The sequence below is a fragment of the Lepidochelys kempii genome, chromosome 3 (assembly GCF_965140285.1).
Source record: "Lepidochelys kempii isolate rLepKem1 chromosome 3, rLepKem1.hap1, whole genome shotgun sequence".
NCBI classification, from domain to species: domain Eukaryota; kingdom Metazoa; phylum Chordata; order Testudines; family Cheloniidae; genus Lepidochelys; species Lepidochelys kempii.
The window spans coordinates 62996403-63022996 of record NC_136382.1 but is presented as its reverse complement, the minus strand read 5'-3'; the positions used below and the strand labels follow the sequence as shown (position 1 = coordinate 63022996).

Below are 26594 nucleotides of genomic sequence, written 5' to 3'. Positions count from 1 at the left end.
AGTAAGTGTGATTACACCATCATGACAATTATTTGAAGCGTTGATTAAGAGACAGAGGTTAAAAGGTAGGCCAGTTACTGTCCTAGGAAAACGGTAAAAGGGAGATACAGATATTTGGAAGAAAACATTAGATGACCGGAGTTACAGAAAAACTGATCAGCCCTGTTACAATACCTTTATTTTCAATACTTAGAGAAGTAAATATATAAAGAATTATTAGCTCACTTCATAATTATACGTTACAGTAATACACAGGTTACAATTTTCGTACTTAGGACATGATAAACAATAGTATTGTTAGGACATGATAAACATTATAAGCAATAATAATAAGTAGAATAGATGTTCAGTTGCCTGTTTAAGTATTTTTATTTATATTCACAGAAAATGTGACATATTAACTTCCTCTCTCATACAGATATTTATATACTAAAGCTAAAGAAAGGGTGGTTGCAACAAGCCTTCTCACCACATTAAGCACAAAGCAGCAGGGCCTAGGCAAGATTCTAGTCTTCCAAAGGCTGAGTTTGTGGGCCTTGGAGACTTCTATATAAAACTCCACCTCTAAAGCCCCTTGGGTCAGTTTCACAGAAATATGGTTTAATTTGAAATGTTTAAAAGCTTACAGCAGTTGAAAGCTCCAAATTCTCTGATTACAAAAGACTTTTTTCCTGTCTAATTTTTACATTCTTTTAATTCAAGATGTGCTTTCTGAGGGGTAACATTAATCATTGTGTTTACTTAGAAATGACAATTTTCCTTGTTTACATCCATTGCTGCTAAATTTCATTTTCAGGAACTCTTAATTTTTACAAGGCCCAAACTCGATCTGAAAAGCATAGATACATGACAGATCATAAAGACCGATCATTATTTATCATTTATTTAAATCTGGTAGAAAACACAGTATTTATTAGAGGTCAGTTTGATTACGGCCGAATATTAGCTTTGTTTTTGTGGCCGACTTTAAGCAGTAAGTAACAATGAACAAATCATCTGCTCTAACGTATGATCATTACTTAAAGTTAATGCAAGATAAATACACAATTTAAATTATTTAATCGCAAATCACGCTTGCTACTGTATAATAGTCTTTCAAGAACCTTCGCATGTTATTGATCCACCCATAAATTACCTCCAGTTCAGCCATAGGTTGCAAGTATCACCATCTTTCGCATGTTCACGGCATTCCTCCTCCTCCTCTTGCAAATATTCCTAGAAGCCTGAAGATTCATTGATCCAGGGTCTATGATGCGCCAGCAGCAGGAATAACGACTACAATGCGCATTAAGTAAAAAAAAAAGCCAGGTCTACGAGCAAAGCACTTTTTAAGATCCTTTCCCCCGGCTCCCGGCGAGGCGGTACCAACGAAGGATGCAGAGCGCTTTGCTCAGCTTTTACAAACCGGGGCATTACTGTTTCCCAAACAGCAAGACGAGCCAGCCCCGAGAGCAGGACGTTGCAGCGGGTCACGCCGGGCTGGCACATACGCCCCGGGCACAGACACCCCGGCGCGCCGGGCGCTTCAACTTACAGACAGACGCGAAATCCGCAGCCTTCGCCCCAGGGAGAGTGCTGGGGCAGCGTCGCCCGGCAGCCCGTGGCCCCGGGGGGCTGCCGCGCCCGCCTCGCCCAGGGCTCCCGCGGGGCATTTTCGCTTCATTTGCCGACTACCCTGACACTGGTAACTTCCAGCCCAGCCCGCTGCGAGGAGCCGCCGCCGCCGCCCCCTCCCCCCGCGTACGTCGTATCCCTCCGCTGCGGCCTCCTCTCCTCCCAGCCCTCACAGAGAAAGCGCCTTTCAGCCAAGCTCCCCGCCCACCCTGCCTCTGCCGCTCCGACATCTTCTCGGCCGGCCGGCCGGCCTGCTCGTACCTGCGCCGCGCTCCCGCCTCCCTGGGCGTGTCAGCGGCGGGGGCCGCGGGGCAGGCCGCTGGGGAGCGGGTGTCGGGGCAGGGGGCGCGCGCGCGGGCGCGCGCGGCGCGAGGGGCCGAGGGAGGGGGAGGGGGAGGGGGAGGGGGAGGGGGCAGGGACTCTTTCCCCGGGCGGAGGGATCGCGCTCGCTCGCGGTGGTTCGGCGGTGGCGGCAGCGGCGGCGGCGGCGTTGGCGGCGGGCTGCTGCTGCCTGCGAGTTGTTGTTTCCTCCTCCTCCCGGCCGCGGGTTGAATGGTGGAGCCGAGACTCTTCCTGCCGAGCGAACAGTGACAGCTACCGGGCGGGCGGACACGTTCGCAGGGCCCCGCCGCCGCCGGGGAGCGCGGCCCGAGCGCCGCTCGCCATGTCCGGGGACGGCGGCAGGCACAGCGCGGAGCTGCGGGCGGGTAAGTGGAGGGCTCCGGCTGCTGGGCGCCGCGGAGCAGGAATGGCTGGTGCCCAGCCCGCCGCTCACCGTCTCTCTCCCTCTCTCTCCCTCCCCCCGCAGAGCTCTACTTCCTCATCGCCCGCTTTCTGGAGGACGGACCCTGCCAGCAAGCGGCTCAGGTAGGGATGGCGCCGCCGGGGCCTGGGGGGCCGGGCCGGGCCGGGCGGGGTGTTGGCGGCGCACTCACAGCCGTTCCCCCTTTTGTTGTTGCTGCAGGTCCTGATCCGAGAAGTGGCGGAGAAGGAGGTAAGCGGCGCCGCACGCCCCGCGGTCGCCCCGCCTGCGGCCTCTCCCCGGCCCGGGCGCCGGGGGCTTTTCGGGGAGGGGGCGGCCGTGAGTGACTGAAAGGTGCTTTTTCTTCCCTAGCTGCTGCCCAAGCGCACGGACTGGACGGGCAAGGAGCATCCGCGGAGCTACGAGAACCTGGTGAGCCGAGCGGCCGGCCGGCGCGAGGCGGCGGGGAAACTTTCCGAGCAGCCCAATAAAAATTGAATTTCCCGCAAAAAAAATTTTTTTTTACAACTTAAAAAAAAAAGGGGAAAAAAAAAAACTTCAGGGAGCTTTGACCTCCCCCCCCGTCAGTGACGGTGGGAGGGAGAGGGGGAGGGGAGGGGAGGCGGCTGCCCCGGGGCAAGCCCCCCACTGCGGGGGTCCGGGTGTGAGGGTAAATAACAACAATTGTCCTAATGGGAGAGCCCCAGAGTCACTGTGCTAGAAATAAAGGTACGTCATGGATGTTGTGCAGGGAGAGCAGGAGGCAGTGAGGGGAGGAGCGAGCGGAGAGAGCCTGCCGGAGCCAGCCAGGCCGGCAGGAGACGGGGGCGCTGTATTCTGTGCAATCCTGCTTCTCACACACAAAGGCTCAGAGCTGCTGCATCACAATCCCACAACTTCCGAATATCACCCCACATCCTCACCTGTGGCACACACATGTGGTGGGGAAGGAGGGTGGTCGCCAGCTGGCTGATTGGCCGGAGCAGTTCAGAAAGCTTAAGTTTGCTTTCAGTACTGGCCTGGCTGTGTGTGAGACTCTCAGAATGGTATGTTGACTCCTTTTCCTTCCTGGTATGGCAACTTCATTGACAGGTGTCTGCTCTATCTCTTGACTCCATGCAACTTGTGCAACAGAATGTTGGCTTAGGAGCATTTATATTGTTTATAGGGCAACATTGTGTTGCCATATTCATAGGATAGATCAGATTTTTTTATACTCTGCTCTCCCTGTAAGTTGCTTTCACTCTGACAGTGCATCTACAGTAGAAAAGTTAGTAGCTGTAATACAGCTCAAGTGTAGGTGCATTGGTGCTAAGCTGCTATTGTGGATGGGCTCAAGCATTTTTTGCAACATGTCATGATCTGTAGGTTTTCATGAAACAGTAGCCAAAGGCCTAAGTCGTGCCTGCATAATAGTTGTTTTAATATGGGTCTACATTTCTAGACAACCTGAGAGGAAAACTTTGCCCTATGTGTTGTCATAATATTGTCATTCAGAAAGCAACATTGTCCTGTCAAACCTGTAAATTGATTAGACTAGCTGTAGGTCCCAGTCCTTCTGAGACTTACGCTACTCATGGTTAACTTTACGTACAAGAATAATACTGTTGATTTGAGTGGGGCTATGGTCATAATGATGAGCATTTCTATAATGTCTCATTGATGCTTGTGGTAGAATAATTTGAATAGAATAAGTCTTTGCAGGTTTTATTTATAAAAACTCACCCTGGGACAGAGTGAAGCATTTAAAAAATGCTGTCAAGCTGCAGATTTATAATGTTTAAAAAACATTTCTGCTGTTCAGCTGTGCCTAGTAAATGTAAAACAAACAGAAAATTTTCCTCTTATGCCTCTTTTCAAGGTTTAAAACGGAAACTGTTAGCCATTTAACTAATGTGGACCAGCAACCAGGATATTTTGCTTTTAAGGAAACTGTAAGCAACTTATTTAGAAACTGCAGCTACTTGTTGTTTGTAGCTAGCAATTACAAGTTATTTCAACTTAAATTTCATAATGATTTTTAGTACATAGATTTGATGGATGTTTGTGGTAGCTGGAACAATATTGAATTAGTGAGTTTCTTCAGAGCATATATGGCAGTGGTTCCCAAACTGGGGTTCGCGTACCCCTGAGGGGTTTGCAGAATGTTACAGGGGGGTTGCCAGAAAAATTTCTCTAATGGCGGTCAGAGGATCCCCGGGCATTGGAGGCAACAGGTGAGACCCAGTTGCAGGGCAGACAGCCCGAGTCCCAGGGAGAGCGGGGCAGAGCAGTTGGGGCTGGCAGTCCGAGCCCTGACCCTGTGAGCAGGGAAGCCGGCAGGCCGAACCCCAGCGCTCCGCGCGGGGCTCGCAGCCAAGCCCCAGGGAGAGCAGGGCTGGGCAGTTGGGGCTGGCAGCCCGAGCCCCGGCAGTCAGCAGAACCTGCAGCCTGAGCTCAGTGGAGCTAAGTTGACTGGGGCGGTCAACAGGGTCCAGCAGCAGGAGCCCTGCGGAGTGCGGAGGAAATTTAAACTTAAAACCCTGGAAATACTCATTTTTAGGAGGCGGTTCACGAGATTTCACAATTTAGTGAAAGGGGTTTGCGGGCTGTTAAAGTTTGGGAACCAGTGATCTATGGTATATTGGTCAATAGTTTGTGTTAAATGTTGTTAGTGGTCATGAAGGAGCCTTTGCTGTTCAGCTTATTAAATACATTCTCATACCTATGTGTATAAGCTTTTCCTAATCGTCGATAATGTTTTTTAAAACATGTTGAGAAAAATGTAACAAGGAAATTATGAGGCACACAATATTTTAAACTGTGTTCATCACAGTATATAGGTTTTGAAAGTGCTGGTTCTGAGGTGGCAGGCTAGAGGGATAGGTATGGGGTTATGGAGGGGATAAGAGGACATCCTAAAAGATGTGATAACAGAAAAGCATGGAAAGGACTAGCAGAATTGATAAAGGAGCTAGCATTAGTAGGGCCACTGTAGAATTGTCACTGTAGAGATGTACTGAGGAATATATAGGGGCAGGGTACAGCCCCTGATTCACAGGCATCGGGGACGTCTTGCTTTTGGAGCGCAGAGGGTTCCTGCAAAGGGAGATGAGAATAAATAAATACCAACTCAGCATTATTATTATTTTATAGCATATAATATGCAGTTTTTCACTGGGGAGGTTGAGGAGGAGTGGAATATGGTTCTCCAAAATCCATGAAATCCCAAATGTGTGCAGGACTTCCATGGATATGGAGAAATGCTACTACTTGTCTCTCCCACCTGTACATTCCTTACAGTGCCTTCTTACATTTTTGATAAGTATTTGAATGATTTTCTTTTGCTTTAAAGTAATGGGGGGAGGAGAAAGGAAAATACAGACAACTAATTGTTTGTGGCATTTTTTTTCTTACACTTTTGCTTTAATTAAGGAAGGTATGCCTTAACTGTATTGCTTAATCCTGTTTGTTTCTGAAATGTGGCATTGAGTATCAGCATAGAAGTATTTAAAAAAAAAAAAGGATTTACTGAACTGACAGTTCCATTTAAGATTTTTTAAAAATCTTTTGGTTTGTTGTTTAAGATGCTTTCTTTGCTTGCTTAACTCCTAAAATACCTTTAATATAAATATTTAGGTTGGATGTCAATCTGTAATGTCAGCTCAGGTGTCTTTCTTTTAGTTTTGGTTCTTAAAAGTCTGAAATCTGAGCCCTGAAAAGGTTACTGATGCAAATGCTGTTGTTGACATCCTTTGCCATCTGCCAATTCCAGTCTCTTACCTGAATACCCTCGGCTCCCACTGAAGTCAGTAAAGGCAGGAGTTGAAAGAAGCTAAATAGGAACCCAAAGTATCAAAAATATGATAAATTAGTGACTCCAGAAATCAAAGGTAATTGAGGTTACTCAGTACTTCATGGAATTTGACTTTAAACGTTGCTTTATGTGGATTTGTAATTGTTATAAAGTTAATGCAGATTTACCTATCTAAACAAGAATATTATAACATCTTAATGCATTAGGTGTTCTGGTTTAAGTTTTATCAGATACTTGGATTTATTAAAAACTTTTCTTGGAGAATATGATTGTCTTTGTTAATTCTTAATTTTATTAAAATAAAATCATAATATTAAAATATTACATATTTTATTGCTAAAATTTAAGATTATTCAAACAAGTTACAAAATTTAATGGACTGGTCACCATTTGTGCTTTTTATTTATTGTTTGCTCGAACAGTGAAACTACATTTGTCAGTTTCTGATAAACTAACATTGTGCTGTTTGGGTTTTCAACGCTGTAGGAGAATATATAAATTCAAAAAACTCAACCTGTGTTCCTTTTTTATAATTCAAACAGATATTTTCCTATAATGCTATCTTTTCAAAAAACCACCTATTTGTGGCCTAAGCTACATGAGTGTTCCTTGCTTGAGAGTCGCTTCCTTCCAAGTGTCAAACTGACTTTCCTATGTTATAACTTTATTTGTATCATGGAAGTACACAAAAGCACATGAGCTTTTAAATGAGCAGTTGGGTCCATCGTGCCATTTGCTGTACAAACGCTAAGGAAGAGACAAATAGTTTTTCAGGAGAAAAACCTCAAGGCACGTTTATTAAAGTTCATAGCTCACTTTTGGTTAATATTTATGTTCTCTCAGTCTTCACTTCCATTTTCTATTGGAAGACTCGGGTATTCTGGTGAAAAGAACAGAAACAGCTCTTGGTAAGATGCACTGCCAGTTCCCCAAAGAATGCACTTGATAAGGAGCAAAAGGACATTGTTTCTTATTTTGTTTGTATGTGTAGCTAGCTGCTCAGCCATGGTAGCTAGGTACATGGTTCCAGGAAGTGATTTTGGTTCCCTGTAGTTGCAGGGATGCTTCCTTCTCTCTTGCCGCCTCCTGCTATTCTGTAGGTCTCCTCTTGGCAAAGGAGAAAGCAAGACTGTCACCCGCTCTTAGCGGATAGGGAACCTTCTATTGCAAACTGGTGTGTGTGGAGCTGTGCTCAGTCTGTGACATGAGAATGTCGTTGCTATGTAAATATCAGGTTTTTCTGAATATATTGTGTTCTACAGTTAGACTTTAAAGCCTATTTCTGTTAGAGTCTGTCTTTATGTGGGGCAGGGACAGAACTCTTGGTTGAAGGCTGATTACAAGATCATAGATGTTGCAGCTTGCTCTCTTCACCCTCTAAGAGTGCCGTGAGGAAGCTGTTTAAGGCAAGTTTGGGCTCATGGGGAGACTAGCTATCAGAAGGGTGTTAAGGATTCCTATATGCAGCTTACAAGATGTCATAGGAAGGAGGCAGAAAGGGAGCTGTGCCACTGCTGCTGATCAGAATCTAGTACCTACCTCCTCATCTCATCTTTGAGACATTCAGGCAATTGTTCTCTCCCTTTCAGCTGCTTTCTTATATATCTGACTTCCTTTCCCCAAATCAGCAGTGACATTGTGGGGTCTACACCAGCTTTGGGAGAGGATGCAGTAATGTAGCTGGGACTCTTGTGCCTTACTAACAGTCTTTCTGTCCTCAGTATTATCTGTATTGCCCTTGTTTTCAAAGTGAAAATGGGGAGATGTACACCTTAGGGCCCATAGAATAACCTTCTTTGGCACTGGGTCTGCAAAGATTTACCCCATGTGGTTAACTTTACACACTATATAATTTCACTTCAAAGGGACTTCTCACACTGCATCAAGTTAACATGTGTCTTGTCTTCATGGGGTGGGTTAGGGCATTAGTGCAGTTTATGATCTATCGTGACACTGTATTTGATTTGTGTTTGTACAACACCTAGCACGATGGAGTTTGTCCCAGTGCTTACTGGGGCCTCTGGACAATATTGCAATTATTGTTTAATAACAATTTACCCCTTAATGAATGGCTGAGATGATAGTGGCTCGTTCAGGAAGTCTAGCACTGTACAGGTGTCTGCATGGTGTAAAGTGGACAAAAATGAAATTTTCAGAGAAATGAATCTAGAAAAACAAAAGAAAATGTAGTTTGTTGCATCCCAGATAAATGTTGTCTAGGAAATATTATAAAGTTATCACTAATAGTTCTTTGAAGTCTCTGTAAAGTTTTGAAAGTGGTTCTGAAAGGTGTAGGGGATTGGTAATAGGTCACTGGTTCAGATATCTCTTATTGATGGTGAGACTAAAAATCATAACCATCTGGAGCTGCTGTTCAGTGTATGTGAATTTAGATGGCCTCAGTTTAGTTCTGCTAGACAGGTGTTCACATCGTACAAATCACTCCCATACGGTCACTTTAGCTGGGTGTGTCAGAGAGTTACAGATTGTTATTTAATTTAGAGTAAATTGAGGACAGGGATATTTCCCATTTAATGACAACAACAATTAAAGCTCCTAACACCTCTTTGTTGCTATATAAATGCTTAATGTCCATTGAAAGTAAACTACCCTTTTGCTCCTGTTTCCTTCTGGTCATGATTAAGAAGCATTGTTAGGACTTTGAATAAATAAACTTTAGTTTCCAAGATAATCTATCTAGTATTTCTTACCAGAACTTAATTGACTTTAAACATTTTAAAATTCCAAAATGTTTGAATAAGAAAATGTATATCAAAATTTTATAATTGTGGATGAAGCGAATTAAATTTATTTAGGTATCTTAAATAATTGGCTTAATTTGCAGCAGTGGAAATTTAGGTTAGATATTAGGAAAAACTATCTAACTTTTAAGAAGAGTTAAGCACTGGAACAAGTTACCTTGGGCGGTTGTGAAATCCCTGTCATTGGAGATTTTAAGAACCGGTTAGACAAACATTGATCAGGGTTGGTCTGGGTATACTTAATCCTGCCTCAGCATGGGGATGGATTAGATAGATGAATGCCTGAGATCCTTTTCAGTTCTACATTTGTATGACCTTTATGTAAACTCTGTATTTCTTGAAAATTTTCCCCAAGGCTGAACTGTAGATACAGTAGTACCTTTCTTTCTGTTAGCCCCTTTACTGGCGTTTATATTCTTACGTTACAAATTTTTAAATACTCTGACTTTTTGCAAATTTCCTATGTTTGCAATAGGACAAAAATTATGTGATCTCATAACAGTTGGTTCTAGTTAGCTCTGTTTCATTAGCAGTAAAAGTAACCTCAAGTTAAAAGAAAATACATCCCTGTAGTGTCTTATAGCCAAATCCCCATCTTTGTTTAGCCTACATATAAATCAGAAGATACTTCAGATGTGGAAATGAATTCTTATAAAGAAGCATCTCAGAGGGAGAATAAGAACACTTTAAAATTAGGAGTTGCAATAACATGGTTATTTTTCTCTGAAGCAAATTAAGCACTGGCTATTGGTTATAAGATACTGATGGTCTGGTCTGTTCCAGAATGACAATTGCTGTAATTCAATTTTTTGCCTTGTGTAACACTTGATATAGTGTGTGGCAATATATATATGGCTCAAAAGGTGGCTAAAATTGGCTGGATTGAGTATTCCAGACTTTGAATATAGGTAACTGATTTATTTTTAAAAACAGTTTTCTGAGGAAATTCAGTCCACTAGCTCAGTGGTTCTCAAAGCCGGTCCGCCGTTTGTTCAGGGAAAGCTCCGGCGCGCCGGGCTGGTTTGTTTACCTGCTGCGTCCGCAGGTTCGGCCAGTCGTGGCTCCCACTGGCCGTGGTTCGCTGCTCCAGGCCAATGGGGGCTGCGGGAAGGGGCGCAGGCCAAGGGACGTGCTGGCTGCCCTTCCCGCAGCCCCCATTGGCCTGGAGCAGCAAACCATGGCCAGTGGGATCCATGATTGGCCGAACCTGCAGACGCGGCAGGTAAACAAACCAGCCCGGCGCTCTGGGGCTTTCCCTGAACAAGCAGCGGACTGGCTTTGAGAACTGCTGCACTAGATTCTTTCTGTGATGAAGTTCTTGTTGATAAAATTATAGTTAGTTCAGGTCACTGTTAGCATAGAAATAAATAACTCAGTATTTTGGAAAATGTTTCAGTACAGGTATTGCTTTGGAGGATGGGTTTATAATAACTTAATACTAGGGTCCTGGACATTTGAATATCTGTGTAGTTGCATTTTGTATATGTCCACAGTTGGTTCTAGATAGTTATTGGTAAATACAGGACTGTCAATGGAACACTCTTTGTTTCTAGAAAATATTATTTTATTGTTATGGTCTGAAAACTGACACAAAATAGCTTTTATTACTTAACACCTCTGATTCCTGTTTGTGTTTTAGAGTCTGCTTAGTTTGGTGTTTAAACAAAACAAAACATGCTCTCTACTTCTACTAGCTTGGCAGAGCCAACACAGGTAAGAGTGAGAGCGCTGTATTCTATTTCTTGTTCATCATTAATATAGTAACATCACTTATATCTGTGCAAATCTTTTGAAAACAATGGGGGTGCACGCAGGTATCACTGACAATCTAAGATGACTTGCAAGACGGTCTTATTGTGGTGATATGCAAGATGGAAGGAATCCATCTAGAATCTCGTAATATAGATAGCATTTGTAGACCTGGCAGGAACCCTCCTTGCCCACCCAGATTATTTGTAGACTACATGTATTTTATGTTGAAATCATGATGCCAAATACTGAATCGTGCAATGCTCTCTTTTTAGAGCCATATTGTGTTGCACATCTAAATATTCATCCCTTGTTTTGTCTTTCCCCTTTTCCCCTCTGCTCTGTCAGACATCGGGATAGAGACAAGTTTCTGTCTTCCTATCTCTTTACCTCCTTGTCTTGCTCTAACTTGTTTCTGACTTGGCTTCTTACAGCTAGGGTGACCAGATAATAAGTGTAGAAGAATTCGGACAGGGTGTGATGGGTAATAGGTGCCTATATATGAAAAAGCCCCAGATATCGGGACTGTCTCTATAAAATTGGGACATCTGGTCACCCTACTTACAGCTACCCTCTTCTTTAGTGTGGTGTTTTTTTTTTTTCTCACTTGTGCCTGCCCTGAGAGCAGTTTTACCAGGTTTCTCTTTGCACCTGTTTTTGTTGCTCTCAGCTTTTTGTTTCCCTGTTTGTATACCTTTTCCTTCAGCAGGCCACCTCATAGGCTTTTCTCCCTTTCTGTAGCTGTCACTCAACTGCTCATTCTTCCTGATGTTTGTTTTTTACCCTTATAGTGAATGACTTCACTTCCCATACGGATAATCTGGCTGACTCCATCCAACTCCCCCTTCTTACTAGTTACCCTCACTTAGTCTTCACAAATAATTGGTCCATCAAATTCCTCTTTTACTGCTACCATACTTCATTTAATACTCTTCACTTTCTTGCTGTCTTCTGCACAATCACGTTTTTTTAAACTCCCACTCCATAAACTTCTTTCTCTTAGAAGACGACCCAACCTCTTATTTCCATCTCTCACCTCCCTTCCATGGTTTTTACTTTCTGATCCACCTACTTCTCTGCGTTTGACTCATTTACTCCCCAAACTGTTAGTCTGTGTCAGATCCCCCCACATCCTGGCTCTTTGGTTGCATTTTTCTACTCCTTTTCCCAATTTGCAAAGCAAGGAGTCCCAGTATATGCCTCCACTACAAATTTTGTTCCTTCAGCTACTTTTCCTAAGTAATATTAATTCCTGTAATTATAAGCTTACCACCTGAGGGGAAAGGAAGTGGTTACAGTAACTCCCACTTCCATTCTTTTATAAGCTAAGGAGAAGGAAAAAGTAGTCCAAAAATAAACAGTGTCCCTTTAAGGTCTTTTAGGACAGTGGTTTTCAACCGGGGATCTGCGATTCCTTTCAAGATTGGCCGTGGGCCCTGCGGCTGAAGCTCAGAGTCCAAGCCCTAGTGCCCCCTGTGGGGCTGAAGCCCTGAGCTCTCGTGCTCCTTGAGGGGCAGAAGCCCTGAGCCTATGGGCAGAGTTGGGGACATTGATGGCATTGCCCTCTCCACCCTCCCAAACTGCAGTGCAAGAGCACGGCAATCCCAGGGGCTCCACACCTTTCCCCCCCCCCCCATCTCCTCTCCCCACCTCCTGGCCAGGTCGGAGACCGGAAACCGGAGCTGGGCAATGCAGGGCAGCTGCTGCTGTGGCTGGTGCCATGGAGTAGGCAGTGGCAGTGTTCCCTTGTCTCTTTCTGGTGCCCCAGGTTGAAGCCGCTCCTCAGCTTTCAGCCCCCTTTGCTCCTGCAGAGGCAGCTAGTAAGAGCCGTCTGGGTGGGGAGACCTGGCTCCGTGGCTGGCAGACCCCTCTGGGAACAGTGCTGGGAGGGCTCCCCTCCAGTCCCACAGTCCCTAATGCCTCTCTCCCTGCACCCTGAGCTACACCCCTGCCTGTACACAGCCCCTAGCCACCCCACTCCCTGCACCCTGAGCTATCCCCTTGTCCGTACATAGCCCCAGCTACCTTCCTGTCCGCACACAGCCCCTAGTCACCGCCTTCCCTGCACCCTGAGTACCCCCCTGCCTGCACACAGCCCAGTTTACCCCCTCCCTGCACCCTAAGCTGTTTTCAAACTTTCTGAGCTAAGCCCCTGCACCTTTGAGTTATAATTTTTGATTGTGCCCCCACCCCTCCCCCAACCCAGACAGGCTGGGTGGTCTTCTGAGGTGGAGGTGGTACTCCCTCCCTGGACCCTGCCATAGGGAGGTGGCTTGAGCCTTGCTGGTCCCTGCCCTCCTTCCCCATAGAAGTCAAACTACTCTTATACCCAGGCCCCTGCCTCTCTGCCCCTGCTGGGCCCTGGAGTTTTTATAGCATGTTGAGGGGTGCCTCCGAGAGAAACAGGTTGAGAACTCCTGTTTTAGGAGACTTCTGACTTAGATGGCTAATATTACTAGTTTGTCCGAGAACTAGGTTAATTTACTGTTTTGGTAACCAATACAAATGATTATTCCTTAGCTGACATTTATCTACAGCACGAAACTGCTCCGTAATCTGGCATGATTAGCCATCTTTGCACAAAAGAGGTCTGGGATTTAGAGTAAAAGGCAATTTGCATGGTGGGCATGAGTTGTATTTGAAGAACGTACAGCACCTTCTTGCAGTGACTAGAGCCAAGGTTAATACAAATAGTCTTCATTTTCTAAAGTACTTCTGAAATGTCACTTTTAGAATCAAACATTTATAGACTTTGTTTTTGTTTACAGTTGTTTATAAAACAGATGCAGTTACATGACAAAAATCACAAAAGGAGAGCGGATTCAAGAAGTAGGCTGACTGGAGCTTAGGTATATTTCAAGGCTGACCTTGGACTCCAAGCTTCAATCTTCTATCTACTTCAGTTTTGTTTTGTTTTTATTCAGGCTGTTGAAGTTAAGGAGTTCCCGGGTGCTTAACTGTTTGAGTAAAATAATACTTTTAAACAAACCTTATTCTGATGGGAGGAGTTGGCAAATCGGTAATTTAGTATACTGTATTAGTCTTTCTTCTCTGGAGACACAGGTTTAGATTTGACTTTCATTGCCAATGGAAAGTGTTTGATTTCAAATACAGCTGCACAGTGGGCATTATTTACTTACAGTCTGGGTACAGTCCCTGGAAGGGAGAAAAGGGAATAAAAAACAAGGGAAACAAGATCGGGTTCCTTAGCTAGAACAAGCTGCACTCACCTCTAAACATTGCTCATAGCCAAGGATGTGTAGCTTTTAAAAAGCACCCAAATTTATAATTTTCTTCGAGTTCTTACCCTTTTTATTGAAGCAAATTCAGAGAGGTCTCAGAATACTAATTTCTTAAAAAGAAAACGTTAGAATAACGAATCATGACAAGTAAGTCCTTGAGTTCTCTGGTGTTTTTGCTGTCCTGTTGACACTAACTACGTGTGTCTGAAGTCATTTGTACTTTAAAAAATGAATTTGAGATGAATTTATACAATGCTTTATTGTGCTTTGTATAACTACTTGTATAGCTTTTAAATATGGATTTTTAAATTGCATGTTGTAAGTCATATCTCACCTCAAAGCTAGTCAGAATTCAAGTCATTCACAAGGGTTTTTTATAAATATGTGACAGATGACTCAAATGAGAACAACAAAAGAAAAATTCCTTCCTCCTCCATCAGAAGCTTAAGAAGGTAAAAAAACCATTCTGGTGTAAATAAGTCTTTTCCAGAGTCTCAGTTTTGTAGTTCAGCACCGGTATGTTAATAAATTACTGCAGTGCAAAGTAAGATAACAGCATGTTGGCAAGACAGTAGTACATTTGATGAAGAATAAGGTATGTTCCTTCTAATTGGGTACAGTGTAGGAATATGAGCAATGTTCATCCTCCTTAAAATGTCAGTCATGGCCTTCTGCAGTTATAGTATAACAAAACATCACAAGCTTTCATTGTGAGATAATATAGGATGATTTTTTTGTCACAAAATAAATAAAAAACATGTTGCAGGATTAGTATTGAAACAAGGAATAAACCTGTATGCACTAGGTACTCTTATTAGAACGTATATATGCATTCTAATAGTGCAAATACAATTGTGAGATATTTCTTGATTTTTCAGATGCTTTAAGCTAGCAGTAGATTATGTATTGGAAGATATTATTTGTTAATAGCAGGATTAAAGATTTGTAATAGGGTTTAATTGTGATCACTTATATAAGTATATTTTGAAGTTGATCCCGTAGCACTGAAAAGACCAATCTGACCCGTAACCTAAGCTGTTCAAAAGAATAGATAAGGACTTCGATTTGCCTTTTTTGGACAAAATCCAGTTTTTAACTGGTGTGATGTTAAAATCAAACTGCTGTCATAAAGCATGTGTGATCGATGTTAGAAATCTGCTTTGATGCCAGTGCCACACGGTTAACACGAAGTATAAGTGATCTCCAAATCAACCTGAAAAGGTTTTTTTCCCCCTTATTGTATGAAAGGCGTGGATTTATTTGAATAAATAGTGTGTAATAGGGTTTTAAAAATTTATTTGACTCAAACTTTTTTGATTCATGAAAGTTATCTTTAAAAGTGTAAATTATGGAGATACTGGTCGTGCCTCCATAGTTAAGGTTGAGTTGTTTTTTTCACTAAACATTGAGGTTGGCTCTCTATTTTATGTATGAAGAATACAGTCAATCATCTCAAAAATTGCAGCACTTACTCTCTGAGTATAGAGTGACTTTTCTAAGAACTATATAAGTATCAGGGTATCTTACCATACTGTTTTCTCATTTTGTTTCAAAGTAATTTAAATTGATCAGAAGCATATTTAAATGTGAGTTTGGACACTTTTTTTTGCATTTTTCTATTAACTAAAATGATTTAAGAGTTGCTTTATGCCTTCCGTCATTCATTTAAGTTACAAAATAGTAAATGTGAACTGTGTTTATAATACAGTTGATATACTTTGAACAGAGGAAATTAATTAGGACCAGTTGGAGTAAATTTACCATCTTAAAGGTTTTTATCTGTTTTGATCATTTGTTTAAAGTGATTGCTCATTTCTATTAAGAATTTTGGTAACGAACTTGACAAGAAAATGAGGATTAAAATAATCATTTTTGAAATATTACTGACTTCACCTTTATCACATGGGTTTTTTTTTCCTATCACGTAATAGGTGAAGTATTATAGACACTTGGCACCTGATCACTTGCTGCAAATATGCCATCGACTAGGACCACTTCTAGAGCAAGAAATTCCTCAGAGTGTCCCTGGAGTGCAAACCTTATTAGGAGCTGGAAGACAGTCTTTGCTTCGCACAAATAAAAGTATGAAAATTCACAAGGGGGCTTAAAGACATCATTTTTATTATTTCATGCTATATTTTCATATGTTTGTAATTTTTTACAAATAGGTTGCAAACATGTTGTGTGGAAGGGATCTGCTCTTGCTGCATTACATTGTGGTAGGCCTCCAGAGTCACCAATAAACTATGGCAGCCCACCTAGTATAGGTAAGTCAGTTTCGTTATCACACTGAAAAGTATAACATTGCTAGTGCAACATTTGTAAATTCAGCAGAAATTGTTTATTGGCGTGACAGTTGGGTAACAGTGTATTTGTATTTACTTTCTTATATGCTGTGTACCTTGTGCCTACCATGACTTCTGTTAGGATGGTCAATTATCCTGTTTTGAAAATGACAGGATGTACAATGTATGTCCAAATATTATCAATCCTGTTTTGAAGCTTTTGTTTTATTTGAGCCTTGTGGTATGAATTGGAATAAAATATTTCAAAATAATGAAAACAAACAAACAATATTTGGCTAGCTGATAACTTGGTTGCAAAAATGAAGCTGCAGGTAGGATAGTCTATCATGTTAATGACTTATTTGGACTCAAGACGCTATAGTCTGCCTCCACTTCTGGAAAATACAATAGAATTCTTTTCTTTTGAAGAGATTGTTTTAGTGTAGGGCTGTCAGGGTTCCTTCCCCACTCTGAACTCTAGGGTACAGATATGGGGACCCGCATGAAAGACCCCCTAAGCTTATTCTTACCAGCTTAGGTTAAAAACTTCCCCAAGGTAAAACTTTGCCTTGTCCTTGAACAGTATGCTGCCACCACCAAGCGTTTTAAACAAAGAATGGGGAAAGAGACCACTTGGAGAAGTCTTCCCCCCAAAATATCCCCCCTACACAGCCCCTTTCCTGGGGAGGCTTGAGAATAATATCCTAACCAATTGGTTACAAAATCATCAAAGACGGAAACCCCTGGATCTTGGAACAATGGAAAAATAGTCAGGTTTTTAAAAGGAGGATTTTATTAAAAAAAAAAAAAAAAAAGGTAAAAATCATCTCTGTAAAATCAGGATGGAAGATACTTTACAGGGTATTCAGATTCAAAACACAGAGGATCCCCCTCTGGGCAAAACCTTAAAGTTACAGAAAACAGGAATAAACCTTCCTCTTAACACAGGGAAAATTCACATAAAACAAAAGATTAACTAATCCGCCTTGCCTGGTTTACCTATACTGGTTGCAATATTGGAGACTTGGATTAGGATGAGTTTGAGAAGATGGATTTCTTTCTGGCCTCTCTCAGTCCCAAGAAAGAACTACTACATAAACAAAGAGCACAAACAAAAGCCTCCCCCCACCAAGATTTGAAAGTATCTTGTTCCCTTATTGGTCCTTTGGGTCAGGTGCCAGCCAGGTTAGCTGAGCTTCTTAACCCTTTACAGGTAACAGGATGTTGCCTCTGTCCAGGAGGGATTTTATAGCACTGTATACAGAAAGGTGGTTACCTTTCCCTTTATATTTATGACAAGGGCCTTGTAGCAGGGAATATTGTTTCTCTGCTTCAACTGTTTGGTCCCATTTGCTTATTTCTTAGTTTTGTCCAGATTTGCTTTGTGCTATAGCATGGAACATGCACACGTTCTCTCTGTTGGGCTGCAAAATGGCAGAACAACAGAAGTCTAGAAGAGTATTTCCTCCTCTTTTTGGTTTTCCATGATTACCTTGAAGTTCTCACTCTGTCCGTGAGGAAGTGTTTCATTAGCCTTCAGCCTGTAATGAGGGACAGTTGTTTTGCTTTCTCTTTACCTTAAAGAGGGTAGTGATGTACATGATTTTGGAGGGAACTCATTGAATCTTAATCTCTTCCTGTCGTAGAAAGGATAGCAGAGAGCAGAAATCTCACATTTTGAGCTTCCATCCATGCAGTCCTGCCATAGTTCCCCTTTCCATAGGGACAGAATAGGTATGTCAGCAGTGAGTGAAAACTTAACCAGGACCTCTTCAGGTTTAAGACTGAGTTAAAAATATTTTGAGTCATTTAATGAGTTTTTGGATTCCTCTTTAAGAAATCAAGTTAGTCTCCTCTTCCTCCATTGTAAACTCTCCAGTAAACGTGATAGATGTCAACATAAGAGCAATCTTCACATTGATTTTGCAATGATGACATGAATGGAAAGAGACTTGTTTAAATTTAATTTTTTCTTGAGGGAAACTAAATTTAAAACAGATTTTTTTTCTCTTTTTTGGAACCTGCTGTGGGGAAGGACATGGGAGGCGGGGACAGATCAAAATAAAAATAAATCTGGGAAGCAAGTTCCACCAGATGTCTTCAATAGCTCTTCTGGGACTGAAATGGGGAGCGCTCTCAGATAGGTTTTCAGGCCTTATATATTAAGCAGCAGAAGGGTGGATTGATTTAACACTTATTTTAATTATGATTTAAGTCAAGATTTCTTGCTTGCTGAGTTAAATAATTGGTGTTAATCTTGTTTTGGATTTACTTTTTAGTTATTTTCCTAAAGAAAGGTTCATTTTCATTGGTTAGTATAAGTATTAAAACATGTTGATGGAACAAGATATAGCCTATACATTAACTTTGGTACTTTCTGTTAACCAGGAGGATACATTATATCTATACATGCTTATTTAAGGACTCATATAACTTAAGATACATTTATTCAAATTCTTAATTTTTCCCTTTTTTAATTGTTAGAAAATGGTGAATAACAGTTAGCATTTCTGTTAAGTTGTGTGTGGATGCGAATTCAGTTCAATTTAAAATGTACAAAAACAGCACTGAAGAATTGCTTTTATTAATTAAATAAGGCTACCTTAAATGTGTTGGATATTTTTTCTTATGTAAGCTTATCAAAACATGTTTTGCATTTAAAATTAACTGATTTATTAAAGGAAGTATTAACTGTAGGTAGTGAATTGACAGATTGCTTCTGGTCTCTGTGGGCCAGATTTCAAAGGTATTTAGGCACTTGAAGATGCAGTTGAGTGCTTTTGAAAAATTCCACTAGGCACCTAACCACGCTTTTAGGTGCCTAAATTCTTTTAAAAATCTAGCCCCAGGTCCTTAAGTTTTTTAGAATTAGATCTCATCTTCTCCCACCTGGTTTTTATTCATAGACTGGAAAAGGAAAACAAGCTTTCCTGCTTTTTCAACTCAGTTTCTCAGCTTGGAATGAACTAGCCCAAATGAAGAAAATATTTTCTCGGCAGTTGCTAGCTAAACTGAAACCAAAAGTTGTTAATGCAACAGCTTTTCTGCACAACAGAAACTGAACGTTCTTACATTGTAAATAATGTAAATACCAGCATTTGCACCATTGCAAGGACTAATAATGATATAGATCAGTGATTCTCAAACTTTTTTTTCACTGACCACTTGAAAATTGCCTGAGGGTCTTGACGGACCAGTTAATGATCTTTCCAAATGTTTTTTGTACTATTAGCTAACTGTTATAAAGCACTTTGGCTAAAAGTGCTATATACAAAAAAAATTAATAATAATAAACTTTTTTTGTTCTACAAATAAAAACACACAACTCATATTTTAATATGAGTAATTTTACCTTTCTAATGCGATAGATTTGCCCTCTCTCCCCTGCCGCGGCAGCCCCTGAGCTGGGTCTGGGAAGGAGGACGGTCTCTCCCCCGCCCCAGCGGCCCCTGAGCTGGGACTGGGAAGGAGGACGGTCTCTCCCCCGCCCCAGCGGCCCCTGAGCTGGGACTGGGAAGGAGGGAGGTCTCTCCCCCGCCCCAGCGGCCCCTGAGCCGGGGAAAGTCACCTCTTTCTCTGGCCACTGCAGCCCTTCACGTCCCAAATTCCCCCCACCCTTTCTTCTCACCCCACTGCCCCCTACCCCCTAATCCCCCAAGGCCACCACCTCACCTTACATGTGCATCTTCTCCAGGGTCCAGGCACCTAATTAGTGGAGCCATGCCTGTGCGGCTCCACTAATTAGGTGGGTGGCCCTTCGTTCTCTTGTGCTGCCGCCTATCTGCGCACCTTAGAGGGAACTATCCGCGGACCACCTGAATGGAGCTTGCGGACCACTGATGGTCCGAGGACCACAGTTTGAGAACCTTTGATATAGATAATGCAGTATATGACATTGTGACATATTTAGAATGTTTGAGTTGACTGTTTTTCCCCTTACCTTGCGTTACTTAATAATTCAGCACCTTTTAAGAACATAAGAATGGCCATGGTGCATCAGTCCATCATCCACCTACCCCAGTATCCTATCTTCTGACAGTGGCTAGTGCCAGATGCTTTAGAGGGAGGGAACAGAACAGGGCAGTTACTGAGTGATCCATCCCCTGTTGTCCTGTCCCAGCTTTTGGCAGTCAGAGGCTTTGGGATACCTGGAGCATAGGATTGCATCCTTGACCATCTTGGTTAACAGCCATTGATGAACTTGTCCTCCATGACTTTAATTCTCTTTTGAACCCAATTATATTATGGCATTCATAACATTCCCTGGCAATGAGTTGCACAGGGTGACTGTTTGCTGTTTGAAATGCATCCTTATGTTTGTTTTAAACCTGTCTATTAATTTCATGGGTGACCACTGGTTCTTGTATTATGTGAAAGGGTAAATAACACTTCCCTATTCATTTTCTCCACACTGTTCATGATTTATAGACCTCTATCATGTCCCCCCTTAGTCATCTCTTTTCTAAGATGAACAGTCCCAGTCTCTTTAGTCTCTTCTTGAATGGAAGCTGTTGCATAGCCCTAATAATTTTTGTTGCCCTTCTCTGTATCTGTTCCAGTTCTAATATATCATTTTTAAGATGGGACAACCAGAACTGGACACAGTATTCAAGGTGTGGGTGTACCCTGGATTTCTGTGGTGGCATTACGATATTTTCTTATGTTTCCTTTTCCTAATGGTTCCTAATATTGTTAGCTTTTTTTGACTGCCACTGTTCATTGGGCACATGCTCTCAGAGACCTATCCACAGTGACTCCAAGATCTTTCTTGAGTGGTAATAGCTAATTTCGATCCCATTAGTTTGAATGTATAATTGGGATTAATTTCTCCAGTGTGCATTACTTTGTATTTATCAGCATTGAATTTTATCTGCCATTTGGTTGCCCAGTTTTATGAGATTCCTTTGTAACTTTTTGTCAGCTTTGGACTGAGCTATCTTAATTAGTTCAGTATGCCACCTCGCTATTAACCCCTTTTCCAGATCATTTATGAATGTGTTGAACAGCAAAGGTCCCACTACAGATGCTTAGGGAACCCCGTTATTTACCTCTTCTTTTTTTTTTTTTTTTGGTGAAAACTGACCATTTATTCTGACCTTTTGTGTCCTGTTTTTTAACCAGTTACTGATCCTTAAGAGGTCATTCCTTCTTATCCCATGACTGCATGCTTTGCTTAATAGTCTTGGGTGAGAGACCTGTCAAAGGCTTTCTGAAAGTCCAAGATCATTACATCCACTGGATCACCTTTGTTCACATGCTTGTTGACCCCCTCAAAGAATTCTACTAGATTGGTGAGGCATGTTTTCTGTTTACAGAACATGTGTTGACTCTTCCCCAACAAATTGTGTTAATCTGTGTGTCTGATAATTTTGTTCTTTACTATAGTTTCAACCAGTTTGCCTGGTACTGAAGTTAGGCTTACTGCTTGGCAATTGCCAAGATGGCCTCTGGAGCCTTTTTAAAAATTGATGTTATGTGAGCTATCCTTCAGTCCTCTGATATGGAGACTGATTTAAGTGATAGCTTACGTGCAGTTTCATATTTGGGTTCCTTCAGAACTGTTGGGGAAAAACTATCTGGTCCTGGTGATTTATTACTGTTTAATTTATCAATTTGTTCCAAAACTGCCTCTTTTGACACCTCAGTCTGGGACAGTTCCTCAGATTTGTCACTTGGGCCATTCCTTTTAGGTGTGGGAATCTCCCTCACATCCTCTGCAGTGAAGATAGATGCAAAGAATTCATTTAGCTTTTCTGCAATGGCCTTGTCTTCTTTGAGTGCACTTTTAGCACCCTGATCATCCATTGGCCCCACTCATTGTTTGGCAGGCTTCCTGCTTCTGATGGCCTTGTCTTCTTTGAGTGCACTTTTAGCACTCTGATCATCCATTGGCCCCACTCATTGTTTGGCAGCACCATTTAGAGAGGGCAGGGGTGGCCCCTGCCTCTAGGCCCCCGCATTGGTGGAGATTGAAGGGGTATGGAGGGGGAACAGTGACCCCTGAAATGGATACATAGCAGAAGTGATATGTGGGGAGGAGCACCCAAATTTCTGCCTTCCATTTGGCCCTGCTCTCTCCCCAAGGGAGGAATGTTTGGTGTGGGAGTGGTGAGCTGGGTAATGGCTGCCGCATCCTCCAGGTTCAGGTTGGTGTAGTCCTCCGTGTCTGGGAACCACTGGGTACTGGTGGCCATGGTGACTGTGTAGGACGGCATGGCCCGCTCTGATGTGCGCACAGCCACAAGGAGTGGAGCTGCCCCCCACTGTGCCAGCTAGGTACTGAGTGCACGGGTGGGCCCCCCAGCAAGCACCTCCTTAGACATAGCTCCTCCCTGCACCCTGAGCTACACCCCCACCACAGCACACAGCCACTAGCTACCCCCTCCCTGCTTGCTCCCTGAGCTACACCCCTCTCTGTACAAAACCTCTCGCTATCCCTCTGCCAGCACCCTGAGCTACTCCCCTGCTTGCACACACAGCCTAGCTATCCCCTGCCTGGATCCTGAACAGTTTTCAAACTTTTTGAGCTGAGACCTCCTTTGAGTTATAATTTTTGGTCTCTCTCCCCTCTTCTCCTCCCCCCTCATCTGCAAAAAAGCTAGAGTTTTCAAGTGCCTAACTAGCCCCTGGAATCATGGTTAAAATTGCGCCCCCTCCTCCCCCACCTGAAATGGCACCCGTGTGATGTTCTTAAACATTTTTTTGAGGTTAGTGTCTTGCTAATTGCTCTTTAGATTCTTTTTTGGCCTTTAAACTTTAAACTTGACTTGCCAGAGTTTATTCTCCTTTCTGTTTTCCTCAGTTGGATTTGATTTCCAATTTTTAAAGGAGATCTTTTTGCCTTTAGTGTCTGTTTTTTACTCAGTTGTTTAGCCATGGTGGCATTTTTTTGGTCGTCTGACTAATTTTAGGGCTTGGGGGTGTGTGTCTATGTTTAGTTTGAGCCTCTATTATGGTGTTTTCAAATAGTTTCAGTGCAGTTTGCAGGCATTTCACTCTTGTGACTGTTTCTTTTGATTTCTGTTTAATTAGCTTCCTCATTTTTGTGTAGTTCCCTGTTTTGAAGTTAAATGCTGCTATGGTGGGTTTCTCTAGTATCATAGAATCATAGAATATCAGGGTTGGAAGGGACCTCAGGAGGTCATCTAGTCCAACCCCCTGCTCAAAGCAGGACCAATCCCCAATTTTTGCCCCAGATCCCTAAATGGCCCCCTCAAGGATTGAACTCACAACCCTGGGTTTAGCAGGCCAATGCTAGTATTTCCCCCCCCCACCAGGATGTTAAATGTAATTACCTTATGGTTGCTATTACTGAGGAGTCTGCCACTTGGACCAGATCCTGTGCTCCACTTAGTACTAAATCAAGAGTTGCCTTTCCTCTGGTAGGTTCCAGGACTATCTGTTTCAAGAAGCAGTCATTTATGGTATCTAGATATTTTATCTCTGCATCCTGTCCTGTGGTCACATGTACCCAGTCAGTATGGGGATAGTTGAAATCCCCCATTATCATTGTGTTTTCTGGTAGCCTCTCTAATCTCCCTGAGCATTTTACTGTCTCTGTCAGCATTCAATCCATTTTTTTCCATTTTGGAAAAAAAAAGATTAGAACAATGTGACGTTGATACATATGGCCTAAAACGGAAAAATTCAAGGCTATTTGATCTAGACTTTGCTGACGACATCGCTCTTATCAGTGAAGATGCCAACAGACTACAAAAATGCACAAACCAAGTAAAAGAAGTAACGGAGAGGATAGGTTTGAGATACAATGCAAAGAAATGTAAAGTCATGTTAATGGGGACTATAGGGATAGAAATCAAAATTGAAGAGAAGCTGGAGAAGGTGGACAGTTTTATGTATCTTGGAAGTACCATCTGTCAAGATGGTATTACTTCTGAGGAGATAATAAAAATTGGGAAGGCAAACGCTGCATTTGGAAGACTCAGAAACATCTCCCTCAAGACAAAACTGAGCATGTACAAAGCAATTATCATCACCATCACAACATATAGCAGTGAGACATGGCAACTTACCAAGAAAGATATGCAAAAGCTGGATGCATTTAATCACAAATGTCTGAGAAGAATATGGGAGAATAATATATAAAGATAGGAAGACGAATGAAGAAGTCAGAAAATTTACTACCCTCTCACAAATAATCTACAAAAGAAGATATCAGTGGCTGGGACATGTTCTGAGAATGGAAAAAGAATGCTTACCAAATACTGCCCTTGAATGGAAGCAAGAAAATGCAAGAAGAAAGAGAGGAAGACCACAAATAACATGGAAACGAACAGTTCTAAACAACATCAAGCACCTCAACGTGAAATGGGAAGATTTGGAGAGAAGGGCAGTTGAAAGGCAAGGATGGCAAATGTGGGTAGCCCAATGTGCAGCAAAGCATGGGATGGGCTAAGATTTAATCAGCATTCTGGTTAGGAGGTCAGTCATATATTCCTACTGCTGTAGTCTTATTATTCAAACATGGAATTTCTATCCATAGAGATTCTGTGGTACAGATTGATTCATTTAAGATTTTTACTATATTTGACTCTCTGCTTTCTTGTGCATATAGTGCCACTCCCTCAATGGTGCGATCTACTCTGTCATTCCTATATAGTTTTGTACCCTGATATTACGTTTCGCATTGATTATCAGGAAGTTTCTGTGATGCCTGTTATATCAATATCCTCATTTAATACCAGGCACTCAAGTTCATCCTTCTTAGTATATACATTTCTTGCATTTGTATATAAGCACTTACAAAATTTGTCAATGTTTTAGTTGTCTGCCTTCATGTAATGTAATTAAATGGGACTGTGTTTTTGTTTGACTCTTTCTCTTAAGTTCTGAACTGTACTTTATCAACTTCTGTCTCCTGTCTTTAACTCATTAAAATTTGAAGGCTTGTCGATACAGCATATTTTTATTTAAATGATTATAGTAAGTTTAGGCCTTAATATAGGTTTTCCTAATTTCAAATTTAATTTTAAACACGTTTATTTTTTAAAGAAAAATGTATTTCAATACACACAATCCAATTAAAATTGAATGTTATTCTTTTTCGAGTGCTTGTTCATGTTCATTCCATTGTGGGTGTGTGTGCTCGCCACATGCACTGGTGCCGGAAGTTTTTCACTTAGCGGTATCTGTAAGGGACTGGCTCTGGCGCCCTTTGGAGTGGTGCCCGTATGGCTTGGTATAAGGGGCGCCGCTCACTGCCCCCACCCTCAGTTCCTTCTATCGCCAGTGATGATACTTTAACATCTTCTTGGTTTGGCAAGCCTTCTCTTTCTCAATCAGCTGATATCTATTTATAGGGAAAATTTCATAAGTTATTAGTTTCCCTTAGTGTCGTTAGTTATTCTTGGATGGGACTCAGACTAGGGACGGAGCATGCCCCGGTCCCCAGGCTTCAAACCCTGCGATCTCCCTAAAAAACAGATACCCATCAGCGACCCTCATAGTAATTGTCTGAGGTGCCTGGGCAAGACCCATATCAGCAACAAGTGTCTTATCTGTAAAGAGATCAAACCTTGGACCGAAAAGGAGCGATACATATGTCTCTGGGCGCTCCTGATGGAATCAGCACTGACACTGGAGCTGTCCAGATTGGACTCTGCTCTCAGTACCGATGTGTTGGTATGGAGCGCTCCGCCAGTGCTGTCTTCGGGCCGACGCTGATCCCCCCTCTCCAGCACTGTCCAGCAGTCAAAGAAAGGCTGGGGGGGGGATGATCTCCTACATCTTGTAAAGGGAAGGAGAGGGCCAGAGGGGAGCAAGGACCCGAGAAGGGCAGCTCCTCACCCCGAGCAGGAGTCAGGCCCCGGCTCAGGTTGAGTGAGTTAGCCCATCCAAGATGCGCCTGCCACCCCTGACAGCGACGTGGGCGTCCAGCACCTGGACATGCCATCGATGCCTCAGGCGGCGCAGGACATGTTAGTCTTACCGGTGCTGCTCACACTTGCCAGGGTGGTGTCCCGTTCTAAGGGCAAACCGCCCTGGGACCTTTCCAGCGGCCCCCATCTGTGTTGCCCTGCTCCTCTCCTCAGGAAGTGTGTCGCCAGCGGTCACCCTCACGAAGCTGCCAGACCTCGGTCATGGGGAGGCAGACTTGTCAGAGCCCCCACCTGTCTCCCGATTCGGGGCACTGTTCACCAGGCTTGAGACACAGATTGCTGGTGACTTGGCGCAAACCATGGAGGTGCGTCTGTCCCTACAGCCCCAGTATTGGAATCGACCTAGTGTTCAGCGCTGCTCCAGGAGCCTCGTTGCTGGAGCGCTGGTATGGGTTGCCGTCAGGTCAGCATTCCCCACCTCAGTAGTCGATTCGCTCCTGCTTCGTGGACTGGCACCGCTGAAGAAGCACAAGGTGTAGGTCACCTGGCTGCCGTTGACAATCTG

General features: G+C 42.8%; 1 protein-coding gene across 7 annotated transcripts in view; it reads left to right on the top strand.

Moving 5' to 3' along the window:
* Positions 1-2022: 2022 nt before the first annotated feature.
* The window catches only part of PHIP (PHIP subunit of CUL4-Ring ligase complex), a 305059-nt gene continuing 280487 nt past the window's right edge, over positions 2023-26594 (top strand). For 4 of the 7 annotated variants that reach the window (XR_013635547.1, XM_073336505.2, XM_073336510.2 and 1 more), the window contains exons 1-6: positions 2023-2321; positions 2423-2481; positions 2579-2608; positions 2729-2788; positions 15837-15987; positions 16074-16172. Coding sequence is in view for 6 of the 7 variants with exons in the window: in XM_073336505.2 (XP_073192606.1) it covers positions 2279-2321; positions 2423-2481; positions 2579-2608; positions 2729-2788; positions 15837-15987; positions 16074-16172 (442 nt within the window). In the remaining variant the exon portion in view is untranslated. Of the gene's footprint in view, positions 2322-2422; positions 2482-2578; positions 2609-2728; positions 2789-3130; positions 3403-10565; positions 10628-15836; positions 15988-16073; positions 16173-26594 lie in introns of those variants that run through there. The other 3 variants (XM_073336504.2, XM_073336507.2, XM_073336506.2) reach the window with 3 other exon arrangements.